General features: G+C 49.4%; 7 protein-coding genes across 7 annotated transcripts; 3 read left to right on the top strand and 4 right to left on the bottom strand.

Moving 5' to 3' along the window:
* Positions 1-810: 810 nt before the first annotated feature.
* Positions 811-1,709, bottom strand: HD556DRAFT_1472488 (uncharacterized protein). Its single transcript, XM_041308463.1, has 3 exons — positions 1,450-1,709; positions 1,099-1,395; positions 811-1,051 (listed from the first exon to the last, which is right to left on the bottom strand). The coding sequence occupies exons 1-3, from the start codon at positions 1,663-1,665 to the stop codon at positions 851-853; spliced, it is 714 nt and encodes a 237-aa protein (XP_041161572.1). The 5' UTR covers positions 1,666-1,709; the 3' UTR covers positions 811-850.
* Positions 1,710-2,079: 370 nt separating this feature from the next.
* HD556DRAFT_1472469 (uncharacterized protein) lies at positions 2,080-4,949 on the bottom strand (the record flags this gene model as incomplete). The annotated part of the gene is given in 6 exon segments (XM_041308462.1): positions 2,080-2,111; positions 2,168-3,004; positions 3,053-3,642; positions 3,654-4,004; positions 4,058-4,236; positions 4,293-4,949. Coding segments are annotated over 6 exon segments (2,646 nt in total), but the record flags the coding sequence as incomplete, so codon positions are not given.
* Positions 4,950-5,525: 576 nt separating this feature from the next.
* On the top strand, positions 5,526-7,384 carry HD556DRAFT_1472466 (uncharacterized protein; the record flags this gene model as incomplete). Its single annotated transcript, XM_041308461.1, has 5 exons — positions 5,526-5,730; positions 5,796-6,214; positions 6,268-6,371; positions 6,427-6,600; positions 6,651-7,384. Exons 1-5 carry the CDS (start codon positions 5,530-5,532, stop codon positions 7,382-7,384), a joined length of 1,632 nt encoding a protein of 543 aa, XP_041161570.1. The 5' UTR covers positions 5,526-5,529.
* A 486-nt stretch (positions 7,385-7,870) lies between these two features.
* On the bottom strand, positions 7,871-8,861 carry HD556DRAFT_1442137 (uncharacterized protein; the record flags this gene model as incomplete). The annotated part of the gene is made up of 6 exons (XM_041306416.1): positions 7,871-8,115; positions 8,163-8,273; positions 8,324-8,386; positions 8,437-8,562; positions 8,623-8,715; positions 8,765-8,861. The coding sequence occupies 6 exons, from the start codon at positions 8,859-8,861 to the stop codon at positions 7,871-7,873; spliced, it is 735 nt and encodes a 244-aa protein (XP_041161569.1).
* Positions 8,862-9,020: 159 nt separating this feature from the next.
* Positions 9,021-11,582, top strand: HD556DRAFT_1364288 (uncharacterized protein). The gene is made up of 8 exons (XM_041302736.1): positions 9,021-9,230; positions 9,285-9,863; positions 9,909-10,028; positions 10,081-10,110; positions 10,174-10,203; positions 10,256-10,366; positions 10,416-10,857; positions 10,907-11,582. The coding sequence occupies exons 1-8, from the start codon at positions 9,087-9,089 to the stop codon at positions 11,500-11,502; spliced, it is 2,052 nt and encodes a 683-aa protein (XP_041161568.1). The 5' UTR covers positions 9,021-9,086; the 3' UTR covers positions 11,503-11,582.
* Positions 11,583-13,471: 1,889 nt separating this feature from the next.
* On the bottom strand, positions 13,472-14,380 carry HD556DRAFT_1442135 (uncharacterized protein; the record flags this gene model as incomplete). Its single annotated transcript, XM_041306415.1, has 4 exons — positions 13,472-13,536; positions 13,593-13,740; positions 13,793-14,071; positions 14,126-14,380. The coding sequence occupies 4 exons, from the start codon at positions 14,378-14,380 to the stop codon at positions 13,472-13,474; spliced, it is 747 nt and encodes a 248-aa protein (XP_041161567.1).
* Positions 14,381-14,601: 221 nt separating this feature from the next.
* HD556DRAFT_376205 (uncharacterized protein) lies at positions 14,602-15,078 on the top strand. The gene has a single exon (XM_041310422.1). The coding sequence runs from the start codon at positions 14,749-14,751 to the stop codon at positions 14,998-15,000; it is 252 nt and encodes an 83-aa protein (XP_041161566.1). The 5' UTR covers positions 14,602-14,748; the 3' UTR covers positions 15,001-15,078.
* The last annotated feature ends 1,673 nt before the right edge of the window (positions 15,079-16,751 follow it).

Below are 16,751 nucleotides of genomic sequence, written 5' to 3'. Positions count from 1 at the left end.
CATTTCATGGTCATGTTTGGCTGACACATGCGATCTCCAATGTTCCGGATACCCTGACACCCAACACAGTTGCCGAGCTCCGGGTCACCGAACCCGAACTCCGAAATTCGGGACTCGGGACTCGGGTTTCGGACTCGGGACCTGGGACTCGAACTGTGTTGGGTGTCAGGGTATCCGGAACATTGGAGATCGCATGTGTCAGATGCATGCATGTCTGACACATGCTATCTCCAATGCTCCGGATACCCTGACACCCAACACAGTTGCCGAGCTCCGGGTCACCGAACCCCGAACTCCGAAATTCGGGACTCGGGACTCGGGCTTCGGGACTCGGTGACCCGGAGCTCGGCAACTGTGTTGGGTGTCAGGGTATCCGGAGCATTGGAGATAGCATGTGTCAGTATTCTGCGTTTCATGGTTCATCTTTCGTGATTATGGAATCTTTCGTGATTATAGAATCGGGCGTCAGGGACTCGGTATTCAGAACACTGTCGAGTCCCAGGTCACGAGCTCCGAGTCCCGAGTCCCGAAACCCGAGTCCCGAGTCCCGAATTTCGGAGTTCGGGGTTCGGTGACCCGGAGCTCGGCAACTGTGTTGGGTGTCAGGGTATCCGGAGCATTGGAGATCGCATGTGTCAGCCAAACATGAACCATGAAACGCAAAATACTGACACATGCTATCTCCAATGCTCCGGATACCCTGACACCCAACACAGTTGCCGAGCTCCGGGTCGCCGAACCCCGAACTCCGAAATTCGGGACTCGGGACCTGGGCTTCCGGGACTCGGGTGCAAGATTTTTGAATGCATAGAATATTTTACATCTTGTATACAATGAACACTGAATGGGACTACACTCCTTTGCCTTTCCTCAATTTCTCTAACATGTCAGTGTACATCTTCACCTCTGCCATCTTGGCTTTGATGCCCTCATCTTGCTCCTCCATCAATGCTTCCATGTGTTCTTTAATCCACCTCAGTCCCATAAGTGGTGGAGTCGAAGTGTTTCTCAACTTCTCTGGAAGAACCAAAGCATCATCCTCAACATTAAGCTAGAACAGATAAGTCATCAATCAAGGCAATTTAGCTAACATCTTACCGCCCAATACTGGTAGTGAGAGACGCAGGAAGCCATTATTTCATCCCACTGCCATGGTTGATCCGGGATTGTGGTGTTTCCCATCCACCATGGACATGTATATGCAAACACAATCCGGGATGGATGTCCTGCAATTGTCTCATCATCAAATGAAAGGAGGTGGAATGAAAAGACATCGTCCGGAACCGTGTTCCAGGTTAGCATGGGATACAACTTAAGGATATAAGCAACAGGGACCGGAAGAACCGACACAATATTCTGTGAAGCTGAGTACTGCAGGAGTGGTGTGACAAAAGTCTGCTCAAATTCTTAGCATTGACCAACAAAGTCATCAGGGCAGTGGTAACATACATTCATCTCCCATTGCAGCCCGGCTTTAAAATACTTTATCCGGTCAGAAGATAGACCATTGTTGGCAGCTTCCGTCTGATATTGAGAGATGCATGCACGGACCCGCGATCCAGCCATTGCCAATGTGCAGGAAATAGTTCCAAGGCTCAGCTTCAGGGGTCGGTAATGGCTTCCGGCATTCAGAGTGCCAGAAGTGGATGCAGGAGTTGCAGGCATGGCTAATACAGGACTATGGCGCTGGCAATGCAAGTGAAAGATGGTGAAGATGTGAAGATAAGAATCACTGATGGATGGATACGAAATTCAAACTCCGACATGGGCTGACCCGGACAATTCCCGGGCCTCAATTATGTATGTGGAAAAAGGGACTTCATGAGAAAACAATGTTCATTCATCTCCAGCCTCTATCAACACGTTTTGTAGGTCTTGAAAAGCTGCCTGCGCATCCTGTGCGAGCAATGAATACATTCGCGATTGCCTTCCGGCATAGCATCCGTGACCCGGAAGGCGTTTCTCCAATGATTCCTGCATGTGGTCGCCCCATTGGGTTGCTTTCCACAAAAAGAACTTACATGTCCAATCCATCTCCAATTTGACCAATATCATTTCTTCCCTCCATCGATCTCGTAGTGCCTTTGCCCGCAGCCAATGGACTCGGTAAACTTGGCATGGGTCCAGTCAGGTAACCGTGGGATATGACATGCAAGCAGGAACTCACATTCCTCATTCCACAATTGATCAGGACCCCCGAGGTCGACTTCAACAGACCAAAACCAAGCCAAAGATTCATTTCGTTGACCTCGGGCATTTGGGTCGCCCACTGCAGTGCTGATTTTGAGTTGCTCGCGAAGCAGGGGTTTGTATTTCTGAAGCTGGTCTTGCCCCGGCTCAAGTTTCATCATTTGCTTCCTGGTCTTTGTATATATGCTGGCATGGAGGGAGACTGCCTGCTGCACCGACGTCACCTGGGACCAAGCTCGAGTTTTCAGGGCCTGGGATTTGGCCTGCCGAACGGTTGTTCGGAACAGGATGGCCTTGTTGCAAAGGTAAATGCGGAGATTGTGAAGGGCATCATTGGCCTGCCCTTCACGAAGAGACATCTCCAGGGGAATCAGATCCTCTGCCATGCATCGTCTGCATCTATCAACACCCAGGTTTGATGGCAACGGGATTACAGTGAGCTCGGGAGAGTTTGTCCATGTATGAGATGTCTCTGTGAAATCCGCCGGGTCATCATCGAGATCATCTAGAATGTCTACGTTCAAGTCCTCAGGTTCATCATCTGCATCAAATCCCTCCCCGAGATGTGTTAGAGCAGACCAAGCAAATCCATCTATCTGGCCTTGGAGCCGATCGCGTTGACGGGCAATGTCTAATCTCTGTGTCTCAGTGGATCTTCTTCCAATCCTTCGGACCTCGATGAGCAATGCAATCTGAGCCTCTTCAATTGCTAACCCTGTTGATATCCACATCGCCACAGATCTGCGAGAGGGTGCTGCATTGCGGGCGTTACCCTCCTCTAATAATCTAAGCTCGATCTCCTTTTTGCTTGGTGCTGAGTGCAATATTAATTCCGACCTCGATGGAGACAATGGAACTCAACGTACCCTTTTTATATTGATCTCATATTCATCCATCGCCGCAGGATCATTCAATCTGCTTGACTGAGCTATCCTCTCCCTGGCTAACCATTCTGTCTTCAAATGTGAGGGTGCTGCTTCATCGAGTCTGTCGAATGCCTTTCCACTTTCCGAGATGCCATTCCTCGCCAGCTTGTATTTCCGGCATAGAGTCCTTTTCATGCGAATCATCTTGCAGAAATTGGAGTCATTCATCTGATAATCAAGGCATTCCTTTCGGTGGGGAGATGACATTCCCCGAGCAGCAGGGGAAATCAGATTGAGCCGTGCCCATAGCGTCTCCATGATCTCTCCATCGATCCGACCAATGCCTTCAATAAAGTTAGAAGCATATCGGACATAGCAGCTGTCCTGATGGCCATGAATGTGCCACAACCCAATTCCGGGAATGATGGTTAGTTGTGGTGCCATGTCTAGAAATCGACTTCGATCCACCCGAACCCGAAAGTGTTTGTTGTATTGACAATTAATATCATAGAAGGTGACAGCCCTGGTGATGCCTTCCATGTTGTGCCGGGAAGCCTCGCAAAGGGCGTAGTCCATGTTCATTTGTCTGCAAGTGACCCATGGTTAACTCGTGAATGAGGAATGGTGGATGTGGCTTGCCTTTCACCTTTCTGAAAATCCACCATGGAGTGAGGGACAAAGCAACCGTGTCTGGCACAGGCAACTCCCCCGATACCGGTGGACTCCAGCTTGTGCCGAGCAGCATTAGCTTGATTTACTGCCCGGTGGTTGTTGCAGCTTGATTTTTCCACCGTGTCAGCAGCCTCTGCCAGATGCATTTTATACCGGTCCTTTCCTACCATGAATCCAAGCCCATCGGATAGCCAAACTTCATCGAATGGCTTAATGGGATGCAGATGTTCGGCTTTGAAATTTCCATCCATCACAAATGACCGGGTGTATTTCCAGCTTGGATCGCTAGTATTATTATGGAGGCCACATTGGTTGAGAATAGGACTCACTCATCAAGCGATTCATCCTCTGACAACAGCACATTAATCCCTGGCTGAGGACACGCCGGGCAAAATAATGCGAGTTCTCCTGTGCTCGGGTTATCAGAACGATGGCCAAAGCCATGCCATTTCATTGTCTTCAACTGCCTCCACTGTCGAGCGACCCTCATGAGCTCTCTGTATCGGTCCTTGCAATGTGCTTTGTCAATATGATGTCCAGTAGATGAAGAGGGTAAGGCATTACCGGAACAAGGTGTGGAAACATGCTGGAGGTCATTCGCCGGAGCTTGCTGTAATAGTTCATCGCCGAGGTGCCGCATTCAAGGCTGTCCAGTAGAAAATCATTGAGCACTCTGAAGGTGAACACAGTCTTTGGCCTGTTGAAAGATGCAGGGAAAAATCCGTGTCGAAACATTTGAATGTCCGGACTCATGGCATTCGGACATTCACAACATCGAATCTCCAGGCGATGAACTCCGGACTTGTCTACAATGACCATGGTGTTTTCCTTTGGCTGGAACTCGGGTCCGGACACAAATGGCAGATCTTCAGGCTCGAGCAGGTCTTCAGGTTCATCTTCTTCAAACAAATTCCACCGATCAGTGACCTCCGGACATTGTTTGCCATCATGGCCAAGGTGTATAATGAGTCCCACATGAGCGAGACAACTCCGCTCAAAGAATCGCCCATTCCATTGACTGATCCAGTGGAAAGGATTGCTACGATGTTGACTCCTGCAACAGCCCGTGCAATAGAGTGGCTCGCCAAGACAATCTTGACATTTGTACACCCCATCCTGTTCGCAGATGATGCATCTCCTGTCTTCTGGTGGAGCTTCTCGATCAAGGAGGTGATGTAGATATGATTCCTGCCTTGGCAGCCATTGCCTGAGGTAGTCATTTTGACTCTGTATTTTTGAATGCTTAGCCATAGTTTAAATGACACTCCAACATTGTACATGAACTTGCCATGGTTTTTGGGAGTTGCAAAGGCTCAAAGGAGCCTTGGTCCTGCTCATAAGTATTGTCAGGAAAGTCTTCCCAAAGAGGTGGTGCCTCAACAGGCTGAATTGTTGGTGATTCTGGGGGAGAGTTAGGCATGGACCTGTAGGCATGTCGCCTCGTGCTTGCAAGTGGGACCTTGACCCAAGTCTTCCTACCTTTGCTGCCCCTTGCTTCCACCCTGTGAGATTTTTGCACTGGGGTGCATCTACCTATCTTCATCTTGTTTACTAATGTTGCAAGCAAGGCATCAGCTCAGGTGTAATGAATTGTTATTGCAATATGATGCTGTGCAGTCCTGTTGGCTCATTACAAATTCATTTCCATTAATGGATTCTTGTCAAATATGGGCCGATTAACAGATTATTAGGCTTTGCTCGAAGTTCAACTTTGCACAATTCATTAATACTTCTACCTTGCAAATCCTCAGCCCGTTCTGCATTCTGATTCACTATGGCAAGAACAGGTCATTCCACCAACATGACTTCCGGAAGACACAGGGCGCGTCAACCACAGTCTCAGAAGCTCACAGACAAGGAGATTTTGGAGTTGAAGAACTACCTTCCTGAGTGGACTGCCGCCAAAAGGAGTGAGAAGAGGGGGATTTTCACTGCCATAGCAAGGGCGGCCAGGTTGTTTGCTCCTAAGGTGGACCAAAAACAATGGAAAAAGAGGAAGCAGGTGATGCTCCTTTGTTGCGTTGAAAAACTAAATTTTCAACATCACATTTTTTCATCAAATCTTAGGTGTACAAGACTTGGTTGTTCAACAACAAGAAAAAGAAGGAAAGGAAGGACACCATCAAGTATGGGAGGAAATGGACGCCCAGGATGGTGGTCTACCAGCAGAAACGCGAAGAGGTGCTGAAGAGGATTGAGGACGAGTCGGGGGTAAAGCCCGGAGATCCTGGTATGTTCAAACATTATCAGGCGGCGGTGAAGAGAGTCATGGCTGAATTGGACGACGACGAGTTGGAGAAGGCAAAAGAAACAGCGGAAGAGTGGTCCAACAACTGTCCGCCTCCGGAGATACAAGCACAAGTCGCCCGTAAGAAGGGTCCGGCATATATGGAGCACTTTTCGAACGAGATGTGGAGGCAATGTGGGATGAGAGTTTTTGTGATGTCGGCTTGGAAGAATGAAAAGGGAGAGGTGCTGTTCGGGATGTGAGTACATTTACCCATTGACATGGATCTTTCATCTGAAAATATTCATGCAGGCATGATGATAACGAGGCCTTAGGAGACGGGGACAGCTTCATGAAGACGAAGGACTGGGAGGACATTGAGCCAGTGTGGCAGGAGTACGTGCAGGAACAGTTCGGTGAGTGTTTGAACCATGTATACCAGATTGAACATGTTGAGCATCACGATGATAGGTGCCGGGGCACGGGATGGAGGACGTCAGGTCAAGGGAGGTCGAAAAAGAATTCGAAAACCAGCTTTCGAACTCGAAATGGACGGGGAGGGTATGCCACTCCTTCCCGACATCACTGACACGAAACTTGAGGAGAAGAAGGCCATAGTGAGGGCCTTTCTTACATCGCACTATCGTGAGTTTCTCGTTGCATCATCTGACAAATTGTTCAATGCATGGACACAGGGATATGTTCCGGGAAGGACAAGGCGGTTGTACCATGGAGTGCCATTGTACAAAGTCAGGATGACTTCGTGGCCCGGACGTATCTTCCGGCAGATGTTGACTTGAAGGAGCCTTCAAAGCTGCAAAATTGGGACACGACTGCCTTGCTCCATTTCTGGCATGCTCGGCAGGAAACAGGAGAAGGTCCCACATTTCTGTTCAAAGCATGGAAGAACAAAGATGGGGACATGGTACCATCTGTCATATCTGGCAAGTCGCCCTCTCCTCAGACTAGTATAGTGAGAAAGCAGCAGAGGGTTACCATCCGAGGGCCTCGGGATTCGTCGACAGAAGCCGAGAGTGATAAGGAGAGTGCCACTAATCATACGGAGGATGATGTGGATGATGACCTGGCTGACGGGAGACATCCGCTGATGAAACCCAGGACGGGAGGTCCTACACCAAAAGGGACGGCAGTCCCACGTGCAATTCCAAAGCCTCGCCGGGCCAAGCCAGCCAAAAAAGGTGCATTACTGACATCAAGAATGGGCGACCTCCTTGCTGGGTTAACTGAAGACGCGACCAGAGAAGTTAGAGAGGATGTTGAAATGGAAGAGAGTATCACGCCGCCAGCACAGAAAAGGGGGCGGGGCAAGAAAGTCACAGTTGAACCATCCACGAGGACGACCCGGAGTAAGTTGCAAATGCCAGTAGACAGTACACCTAGAGTAACCAGAGCACGGGGACGCACTTAATGTAGATATATCTTCCTGCCGTCATGTGTAATGTCATATGTGCTATTGTGTATATGTCAAAGTACTAACGACCTAATCTTAAATCCCAAATCTCCAGTACCAAGGCCCGAGTACCGAACCCCGAGTTCCGAACCCCGAGTACCGAACCCCGAACCCCAATCACCGGGCACCGAGCACCGAGTACCGAGTACCGAGTACCGAGCACAGAACACCGGGCAGCGAGGACTGAGTAGGTGGAGTATACAAGTACCAAGGACTAAGTACTGAGTAGGTAAAGTATACAAGTACCAAGTACTAAGTACTGAGCAGGCAAAGTATACTGCACCGAACCCCGAGTACCGAACCCCGAACCCCGATCACCGGGCACCGAGCACCGAGTACCGAGTACGGAGTACCGAGCACAGAACACCGGGCAGCGAGGAAGGACTAAGTACTGAGTAGGTAAAGTATACTGCAATATGTCTACTATCAGACATTGATTGATATTTACATGTTACTTGAGTCCTCAAAGAACTCAATGAGGGTATCTAATACCTTCAGCATTTCGGAGGTTGACTCCCTTACCCGTTGCATCCTCCGGAGGTCAGCATCTGCTTTCCGCAGTTTGTCGCATGTTTCCGCCCGTGCCATCCTGAATGGTCTGTCAGCCTCAAGAAGTTGTGCTACTGTAGGGGCAGGAAGATTTCCATGACTCTGTTCGTAATCACCCAGGCGATCTACAATTGTTTGAACTTGCAGAACATTAGCAGAGATAAATAATCAACTGTTGTATACATACTTTCAGCTTGATCATAAGATCCGATTGGCATGAACTCCTGAACCATGGCACGCAGTTCGTCATTGTTGAGTTCCGGCTCGGGCAATTGACGTTCGGGAGTTTCTGAATTCGCTTGGGAGATAACATGAATAGAACACATGACATGATATGAATACACGTACAAGGTATGGGTGCCTCTGGTACAGCCGGAGTGGCCGGATGAGGTTCGGGAGTCGATTCATTCACTGGGGAAATACCATGAAAAATGAACATGAGATGAAAAGAATAACCTCACCAGCCATAGGAAAATCGGGTACAGCCGGAGCATCATCAGACGAAATAAAGGTATCCTCCGGACCAAGATATAAGTCCGGGTCATCGTACAGGGCCAGTCCATCTGCCAGGGCCGGATATGATGGATCTGGAAGTATGTGATGGATTTGCACATGTAGAATATGTACATTTGAATTGAGAAACATACCGGGAATCGCATTTAACGAATCCAGACCACCGGATGACCCAGAATCAGAGTCTAACTCATCATCCGGCCCAAGGTATATATCATCTAATGGATCTAAACCATGTAAGATCAATTCACTGAAATCAGCAAAAGCAAAACATACCAAGGGACATCCGGGACTGGGAGGTCTCATCCACATCCATTGAGGTGTATTCAGTGACCGGAGGGTCATGAAATCTGACCCCAGGTTGAGAGCTCATGATATCTGATGAGCTGATGAACTGATGAACTGATTGATAACAGATAACGTCGAAGTTCAACACATGGCCGGCGATTGCCGAAAGTTGAACCATGACCAAACAAAGACAAACAATCAACGATTTTCAACATTGTCCTTCAATTGTATTGTTTCTTTGAAACTTCATTCTAGTGATAACAGATTTCACCCTGCTTTCAACATTCTCACATCTGTCAACTCAATCCAAATGTCTACTCCAGTTCAATCTTCATTGGCCGACCTCAAGGCATCCACTGCTCAACTTGTGGGCGTCATTGCCGGCGCCCGGCACGTCCCGGCCGGCTCAGTGCACGTCCACATTGCTCTGGCAAGGCAGGTCACCAATCGGTTGGTAAGTTGCACTTATTAAATTAGTTTACCATTTATGTTTCTAATATCCGGGTAGGCTGACATCATCCGGGTGCATGAGAAAGGGGATTACATCCCTGGCATTGTGGCTTCCTGTTCTAAGGAGCTGATGAGGGTGCGTTCCATGACTCCCCAGGTGTTGCCCAACTGGCACAGCATTGGCCATGATGATCCCCGGGTGGCTAGACACGCCTGGCGCAAGCAGGTCCGTGCCTGGGAGGCGTTGGGTGACAATTCCTGTGATCTCCCTGTTGTTTCTAATCCTTCCACTGGCCCACTGACTGTCAATCTTCCGTCTCCACCTGTCCCTTCCCCCGCACCTGTCCCTTCCCCCGCCACTGTCATTCACTCCCCTCCCGTCGTCGCCGGCAATGTCGCCGGACCTTCCGGCAAGACGACCTCCGAGTTCCGGGACAAAGGGAAAGGTAAGGCCATTTCTGTTGACTTGGAGCCGGAAGTCGGAGGGAGCAACAAGAGGAAGTCCCCCATGATTTCTGGACACTCCTCCCAACCTCCGAAGTCGGCGATGAAGGGTCACAAGCGTGTCAAGTCAACTGGACTCCCCAAGTCAAAGCCGTTTGTGGAGTCGGAAGATGATGAAGACCTAATTGTTCAGGTATGTGTTCTGGCTCATTTGTGACATGCTCTCAATTTGTTGTAGCCGATTTCGCGTGGAGTGCCAGAGGTCGTCCTTTCCCAGCTCTCCACCATTGTTGTAAGGAAACCCCAGTCGCCTCGTTCACCTGGTTCCCCCAAGAAGCAATCATTTGGGCCTGCTTCGGTAAGTCTGATTTAGTCGTCCGGAACTCATATATATGCTCATGTGTCCACAGCTGACTGCCGGCAAGCGTCCGGAGGTCATGGTGAGTCTTCCGGACAGGTCCGGAACTCGCATGTATCATTCTTACTCATGCCCATCGCATTAGGAATCTCCCATCAGTCGTCCGGAGGCTCGGGTAAGTCTTACAAGCTCGCCCGGAACTCACATGTGTACTTACAATTTATCAGGCAACCTCCGGCAGTCGTCCGGAAGTTGAGGAGTCCACTGGTGATACTTCCAGCGCTTCGGACGGTGACCCTCCGGCCACTACCACATTTGATATCACCATTCCCGGCCCAGTGAGTGCTCAATTAATTCCCCTAGTACATCTACTAACGGATACCACAGAACAACCCCTGCCATTATTGCGTCAAGGAGAATTGGCCCTGTGCGACTCGTTTGGACAAGAGGTCCAGCCTCCCCTGCCTGTCTTGCATCCGCTGCTCCACCAAGAAGATCAAATGCAACCTGGCATCTCTGGGATCCCCGCCCAAACGGACCCGAGGGAAGTCTACCACGGGACGGACGTGTTCCAAGACACCTGCCCCTGCTCCATCCACTGCTCCGTCTCCCTCCAGGTCAAGGGCCCGGACTCGTAGTCAATCTCGTGGCCCGTCCCGAACTCCGGCCATCCCTGCTGCAAGTACACCCCAGGTGCAGTCACGTGGTCGCAGCAAGACCATCACTACCAAGAAGACACCTGCACCCTCACCTGCACCTGCACCTGCACCTGCACCTGCACCTGCACCTGCACCTGCACCTGCACCTGCACCTGCACCTGCGCCAACTCGTAAGTCACCCACACTTTTGATGACCGGCTGACCTTATTTTTCACTTAGCTGTTCGGTCTTCGAGTTCCGCAGTGCCTCGTGCAGCACTAGATGTTCCCATGCCGGATCTCCATTCCATGGCAATCGCTATTCGGGATGGTGCAGCTCGCATCGCTATTCTTGAGGCTCGGGTGCAGGAGCAGGATGCTAAGATTGATACCCTCCAACGCCTCCATGAGAGCCTCCGGCGCACGATGGTCGACCCGCACCCTTCATTTTCACTTCCGGACACACCGGCCGATGCAACAATCTTGCTTGATCAATCTGGTCCCCCCCCGTCCATTTCACCCCTCCCCTCCACACTTTCCAACCTCATTGATTTGGACATGTCAGTCATGGAACCCACACCCTTGATGGTTGAGGATGGATCTGCTATGGTAGGTCTCAATGTTGAGCCCACCCAAGTTCAGCCTGAGGGTCCACAATCCTCCGGCGAAATTGTGCTCCCGGATGAACCAGGCAACCTCTTGCCAGAATCCTCCGGCGATATTGTGGTCCCTAATGAACAAGGTAACCTCCTGCCAGAATATGATTCCTCTGATGAGGATATGGATGTTGAGGGGAAGGTTGATCTTCCTGGTGAGGAGGTTGCAATGGCTACATAATTGCTCAGTGATAGATGTACATAAATCTTTTTCAATGCATGTTACCTATGCCACAATTGAATGATTCAATAATCAGTCCCGATATCCAGAACTCGAAACTGTAGATTGAGGTAGATATCACCCTACACCCTAACACCCGAATGTCAAATTTTCAGTGCCGAACACCGAGTGCCGGGTGCCGGGTGCCGAGTCCCAAAGCCCGGAACTCAGGATTTGACATTTGAGATGAACGACATTTTTCAAACATGTTTCTATCAACCTCCGTATATCTATAAACATTTTACTAACCTCCAACCCCCGAAATATATTTTTGTTGTCTCATACCGAGTTCCGAGTTCCGGGACCCCTGAACCCCGAAACCCGAAACCCGGCAGTCCACAATTTCGGGGTTCGGGAGTTGGGTCCCGGAACTAGGAACTCGGTATGTGAGACAAGCAAAATATATTTCAAACACGGGTAAGTCAATGTGTCCGTCAATCAACTCGATTGTAAAGTATATTTTATTGATCTCCCCAAATTTCCCAAGTTCCGAGTTCCGAGTTCCGGGACCCCCGAACCCCAAAACCCAAAACCCGGCAGTCCACAATTTCGGGGTTCGGGTGATTGACGGACACATTGACTTACCCGTGTTTGAAATATATTTTGCTTGTCTCACATACCGAGTTCCTAGTTCCGGGACCCAACTCCCGAACCTCGAAATTGTGGACTGCCGGGTTTCGGGTTTCGGGGTTCGGGGGTCCCGGAACTCGGAACTCGGAACTTGGGAAATTTGGGGAGATCAATAAAATATACTTTACAATCGAGTTGATTGACGGACACATTGACTTACCCGTGTATGAAATATATTTTTGTCTCACATACCGAGTTCCGAGTTCTGAGTTCCGGGACCCCCGAACCCTGAAACCCGACACCCGGCAGTCCACAATTTCGGGTTTCGGGGGTTGGTAAATCTCGGTTTGGGGTTTTGCACTGAAAAGTTGACATTTATACGTATCCAGGCTCACCCATATATGTACCCATCTATGTACAATTCCCCCACGTCAGCCCACCCATCTATGTATTATCCCCCACGTCGGCCCACCCGTCTATGTAATACATCCTATGTTGGCCCACCCGTCTATATAATACATACTACGTCGGCCCACCCGTCTATATAATTATACCCCACCTCGGCCCACCTGTCTATGTAATAAATATTTTATCACACCCTCGGCCCACCCGTCTATGTAATACATCCTATGTTGGCCCACCCGTCTATATAATACATACTACGTCGGCCCACCCGTCTATATAATACATACTACGTCGGCCCACCCGTCTATATAATTATACCCCACCTTGGCCCACCTGTCTATGTAATAAATATTTTATCACACCCTCGGCCCACCCGTCTATTTGATATCCCTTTCGTCGGCCCACCCGTATATGTAATACTTTTTATGTCGGCCCACCTGTATATGTAATACACCCCACGTCAGCCCACCCATCTATGTAATATTCCCCTACCTCGGCCCACCCATATATGTAATACACCCCCGTCGGCCCACCCGTCTATATAACAATATTTGCCTTACATCTCTCTTCAGCCCAGCTGTCTATAATATCCTACTCTACATATTACCCTGATGGGCCCACCCATCTCCATGAATGATCATATTCCCCCGGCCCATCCGTCAACATCAAGGATATATATATCATTGGCATACATGGGCCCACCCATCTCCATCGGAAATAATATGTGTCCCGGCCCATCCGTCATCATCGAGAATATACACAACATGGGCCCATAATCCGCTGGCCCGTATAATACGGAATTTGTCACTGAAGGGGCTCGCCGCTTCGGTCGCTTAACGAAGACCATCCTGGAGCCGCCAACGACGTCTTCATCAGCAGTAACTTCATCCACGACCTCTACTTCGTACTCACCCACATCTGGCGCAGTATCAATAGTCGTGACCAGCACAGTTGGTCACGCAACAGGCGGAATCTTGAGCTTAGGCGCAGCCAGCGCGCGTTCCTTGGTCTTTGAGGTGACTAATCAAACATAGGTTAGAAATCCGAACCGCAAAAGAAAAGAAAGGAGTACCTACCAAATGAGCAACCTTTCCTGGTCTTCATGCAAGGGTTGCACCTTGCATTAGAATCCATAACGACACATTTGGCGCTGGACGTGGCACAATGCACGCACTCTTCAGCCAGCTTTAAAGCCGAGTCAATGGTCATGCGACCACCAAGACGCTAGGAGACGTGTTAGCACAAAAACAGGCAAGGGGAAAAAGTAAGGACTTACTGGTCGCCCCATATCAGTCACTACAGCCGCCTCCGCCTTCTCCGTCACTTTTTCCTTCGCCTCTACAGTCACAGCGACTTCCTTCGCCTTCCCCTTCTCAGCGCGCGCAGGACACGCAGTCACGGCAGTCTTCTCTGCCTTTTCCTTCCAGGATCGCACAGCCTTAGTAAGCATCCTTGCGGTAGTCTTACCTTTGGCCAATGTTACCGCATCCAAATCATTTAAGGACACATGCAGCGCGATGGCACGCGCCCGCTCATATATGGCGGTCATATCTGCCTGCAATAAACGATTAGTAAACAGTAAGCGCGACAGAAAAGCAAGTCGACTTACCATTGCGACATTCCAGTCACAGAGCCACGACTCTTGCTCCTCCAAGAGCTCAGGCTTGGGGGGAGGCGACGTCTTGACGCACACATGCATCGTATTCAAAACTGTACCCCATGCTCGCTCAACGTGGTCCGCGTCAGATTCCTGTGGCTCCTTCGGAGCCGTGTCGTCGAGAGTGGCGCCATCAACAGACACGTCGCCACCGTCTTGCAGGTGCTCCTCAGGTTTGGGAGAGGGAGAGGGAGACGCAGTAAGCATGGTGTTACAACAACGATACATGAGTCCCCTTGCCACCCTGCCCTCTGCCACCTGCACGGCTACAGACGATACCCGGGCCTCTTCTGCCCTTGGGATAGAACACAGGATAGAACACCGGACCGATATAGAAGAGAACTCCGGAAGATGCCGGATTAGATAAGCGGTCTGGACCGCTATGACGACATAGGTCTAGAAGACCTATTCATGTTATCTAGATAGAAGGCAAGCCTCGTGTTGCCTCGTGTACTGATAGAAGCCTGCCTCATGGACGCTATCTCTGACTCGATAGATAAGCAGATTAGAACCCAGCTTCAAGCTGAGCTTAGACACGATAGAGTAGCCTTATATAAGGTCGACGATTAAAGTAGATGTTCCTTACTTTAATCTTACTTGGTTTTCTCTTGAACTTCCTTGTCCTGCATAAAGCTACCTTGCTTGACATCGACCGTACCTTTGGGAGCTTGTCCTCGACATCGAACCTTCCATCTGTAACCGCTATCATCGCCCCACAAGGCGTACGCAACTTCTGCTCTTCTGTGGAAGCCGACAGAACTCAGCATCCTGAAAGCCGTCTTCTCGGCCTTTGCTGTTTAGCCCATCCAAGTACGAACACGACCTAGTGTCGTAACACATGGTAGGGTTAAAGATGACAGAAGACATTGTGGTATAGATGCAAGAAGATTATCACGAGTGGCGATGGTATATTGAATTGAAGAAGAGAAGCGCGACATGAGGCCGGCTTTTAAAGCCGAGATGAACCACATTATGTCAGCACAATGGCGCCGCTCCCCACAGCTCACATATCCACAGTGGACCGCTCCACATCCAATTTGGTGTGTTTCACCCACGATCACATGACTTCCTCCGTCGAAATCTCGATAAGTCCATACACCCCTATATACGCTGACTGGGGACAGTCAGAAGCTAAGTTCCTATGAGATGTAGAGACTGATATCTCTGTGGGCTTGCAGGTATCTAAATTTCCATCGTCCAAATCACTTCCTAATACAGCACGACTCATATCTCACCTTGTGCACTTGAGCGCTTTGTTGGCCACTCACGCGCACCCTTGGTTCTGTCGCTTGTCCTCTGTCCATCCATTCCATGTCCATTCGGTTCATTGGTGCGTATTCCCATCTTATTTCCATTTATTCTGACATAACTCCGGCGCTTATGGCCATATTTCGTATGTTTTCCGTCATGGACCCTTACATTACATATTATCTCGTATCCGCTTCACTTCTCGGTTCGCTTTAGTGCTTGACAGCGCTTAACATTACTTAGTATATATACTCGCGCCTAAACTGTATTATGAGCATCTTTCTGCCCGCACATCGTTGGACTCTAAGTCTAAGTTCTCCCTCATATCTCTTAAGTATCTAAGTAACAAATACGAGCGCCGCCGCCGCACATTACTAGAAACTCTGCCTATTAGTTTTCTGACTCATTAAAAAGTCGCCATGCTCCACCACCCGCATGCGTGCACCGCTTCCGCTCAGCGCGCGCTTCCGTTATAAGTCGCGCGTCGTCGCTCATTGTTGCCCACTGTCGCTCCTCGTCGCGCGCCTTATCAGGCTTGACCAAGTGCCCGGTCCAGTGGTTCCCTCCACATATACACTTAGAGGAACCTTCTCAGTAGCAATCCCCTTGGGTCGACACATATCTCGCTCATCAAGGACTACTTGAGTTTCTCTCATATCACTATATAACCCCACTACCAATTCCTCACCTACATCGGCCATCTAGTATCTATACCATTCAAGTACATGGCTGGCCTGTGCATATATATAAACATTAGGATTATTATAATTAAAGTAGTAGTAGCTAGCCTTATATGCCTACATATTATATATGTAGATTTGTGGCTGGCCAGACATGATTTTCTGAATTGCATACTGACCTGCTAACACCTACCAGATGTAGGATCATGACTAGCTGGCCATTGGTGAGTAGTGTGATAATGCAAAATATGGATCAGCCTGCTAAGCTTTGGACTCTGACCAGCCAGGTGAAGTCTACATTCTATAGAGCAATGTCGGCTGGCCTATCAAGCTTTAGATTCTGACTGGCTGAGTGGAGCCTACATCCTATAGAGCAATATTGGCCAGCATTACTTCCCTGGCTAGCATAAGCTAGCAGAATGTAAAATTGATTATACTACAACATATGATCCTTGAACTTGTCCTCTGCATCCTCTGCAAACATTTGCCACAACAGCACCTGTATGTGGCCATAGGCTTGATGACCAGACTTCATAGCCTCCATGGACCGTTGAATTCATTGGTCCTTTTGACAATGAAACCAACTTATGGTCCACCGCATTTTATGTCTTGTTAATGTCAGCTCTTCTTCCCACCTCCTCCACCTTGCC

Source organism: Suillus plorans, assembly GCF_016647745.1.
Source record: "Suillus plorans strain S12 chromosome Unknown HD556scaffold_21, whole genome shotgun sequence".
NCBI classification, from domain to species: domain Eukaryota; kingdom Fungi; phylum Basidiomycota; class Agaricomycetes; order Boletales; family Suillaceae; genus Suillus; species Suillus plorans.
Note: the sequence above shows the minus strand (reverse complement) of the source record. Positions and strands in the feature narration are given on the sequence as shown.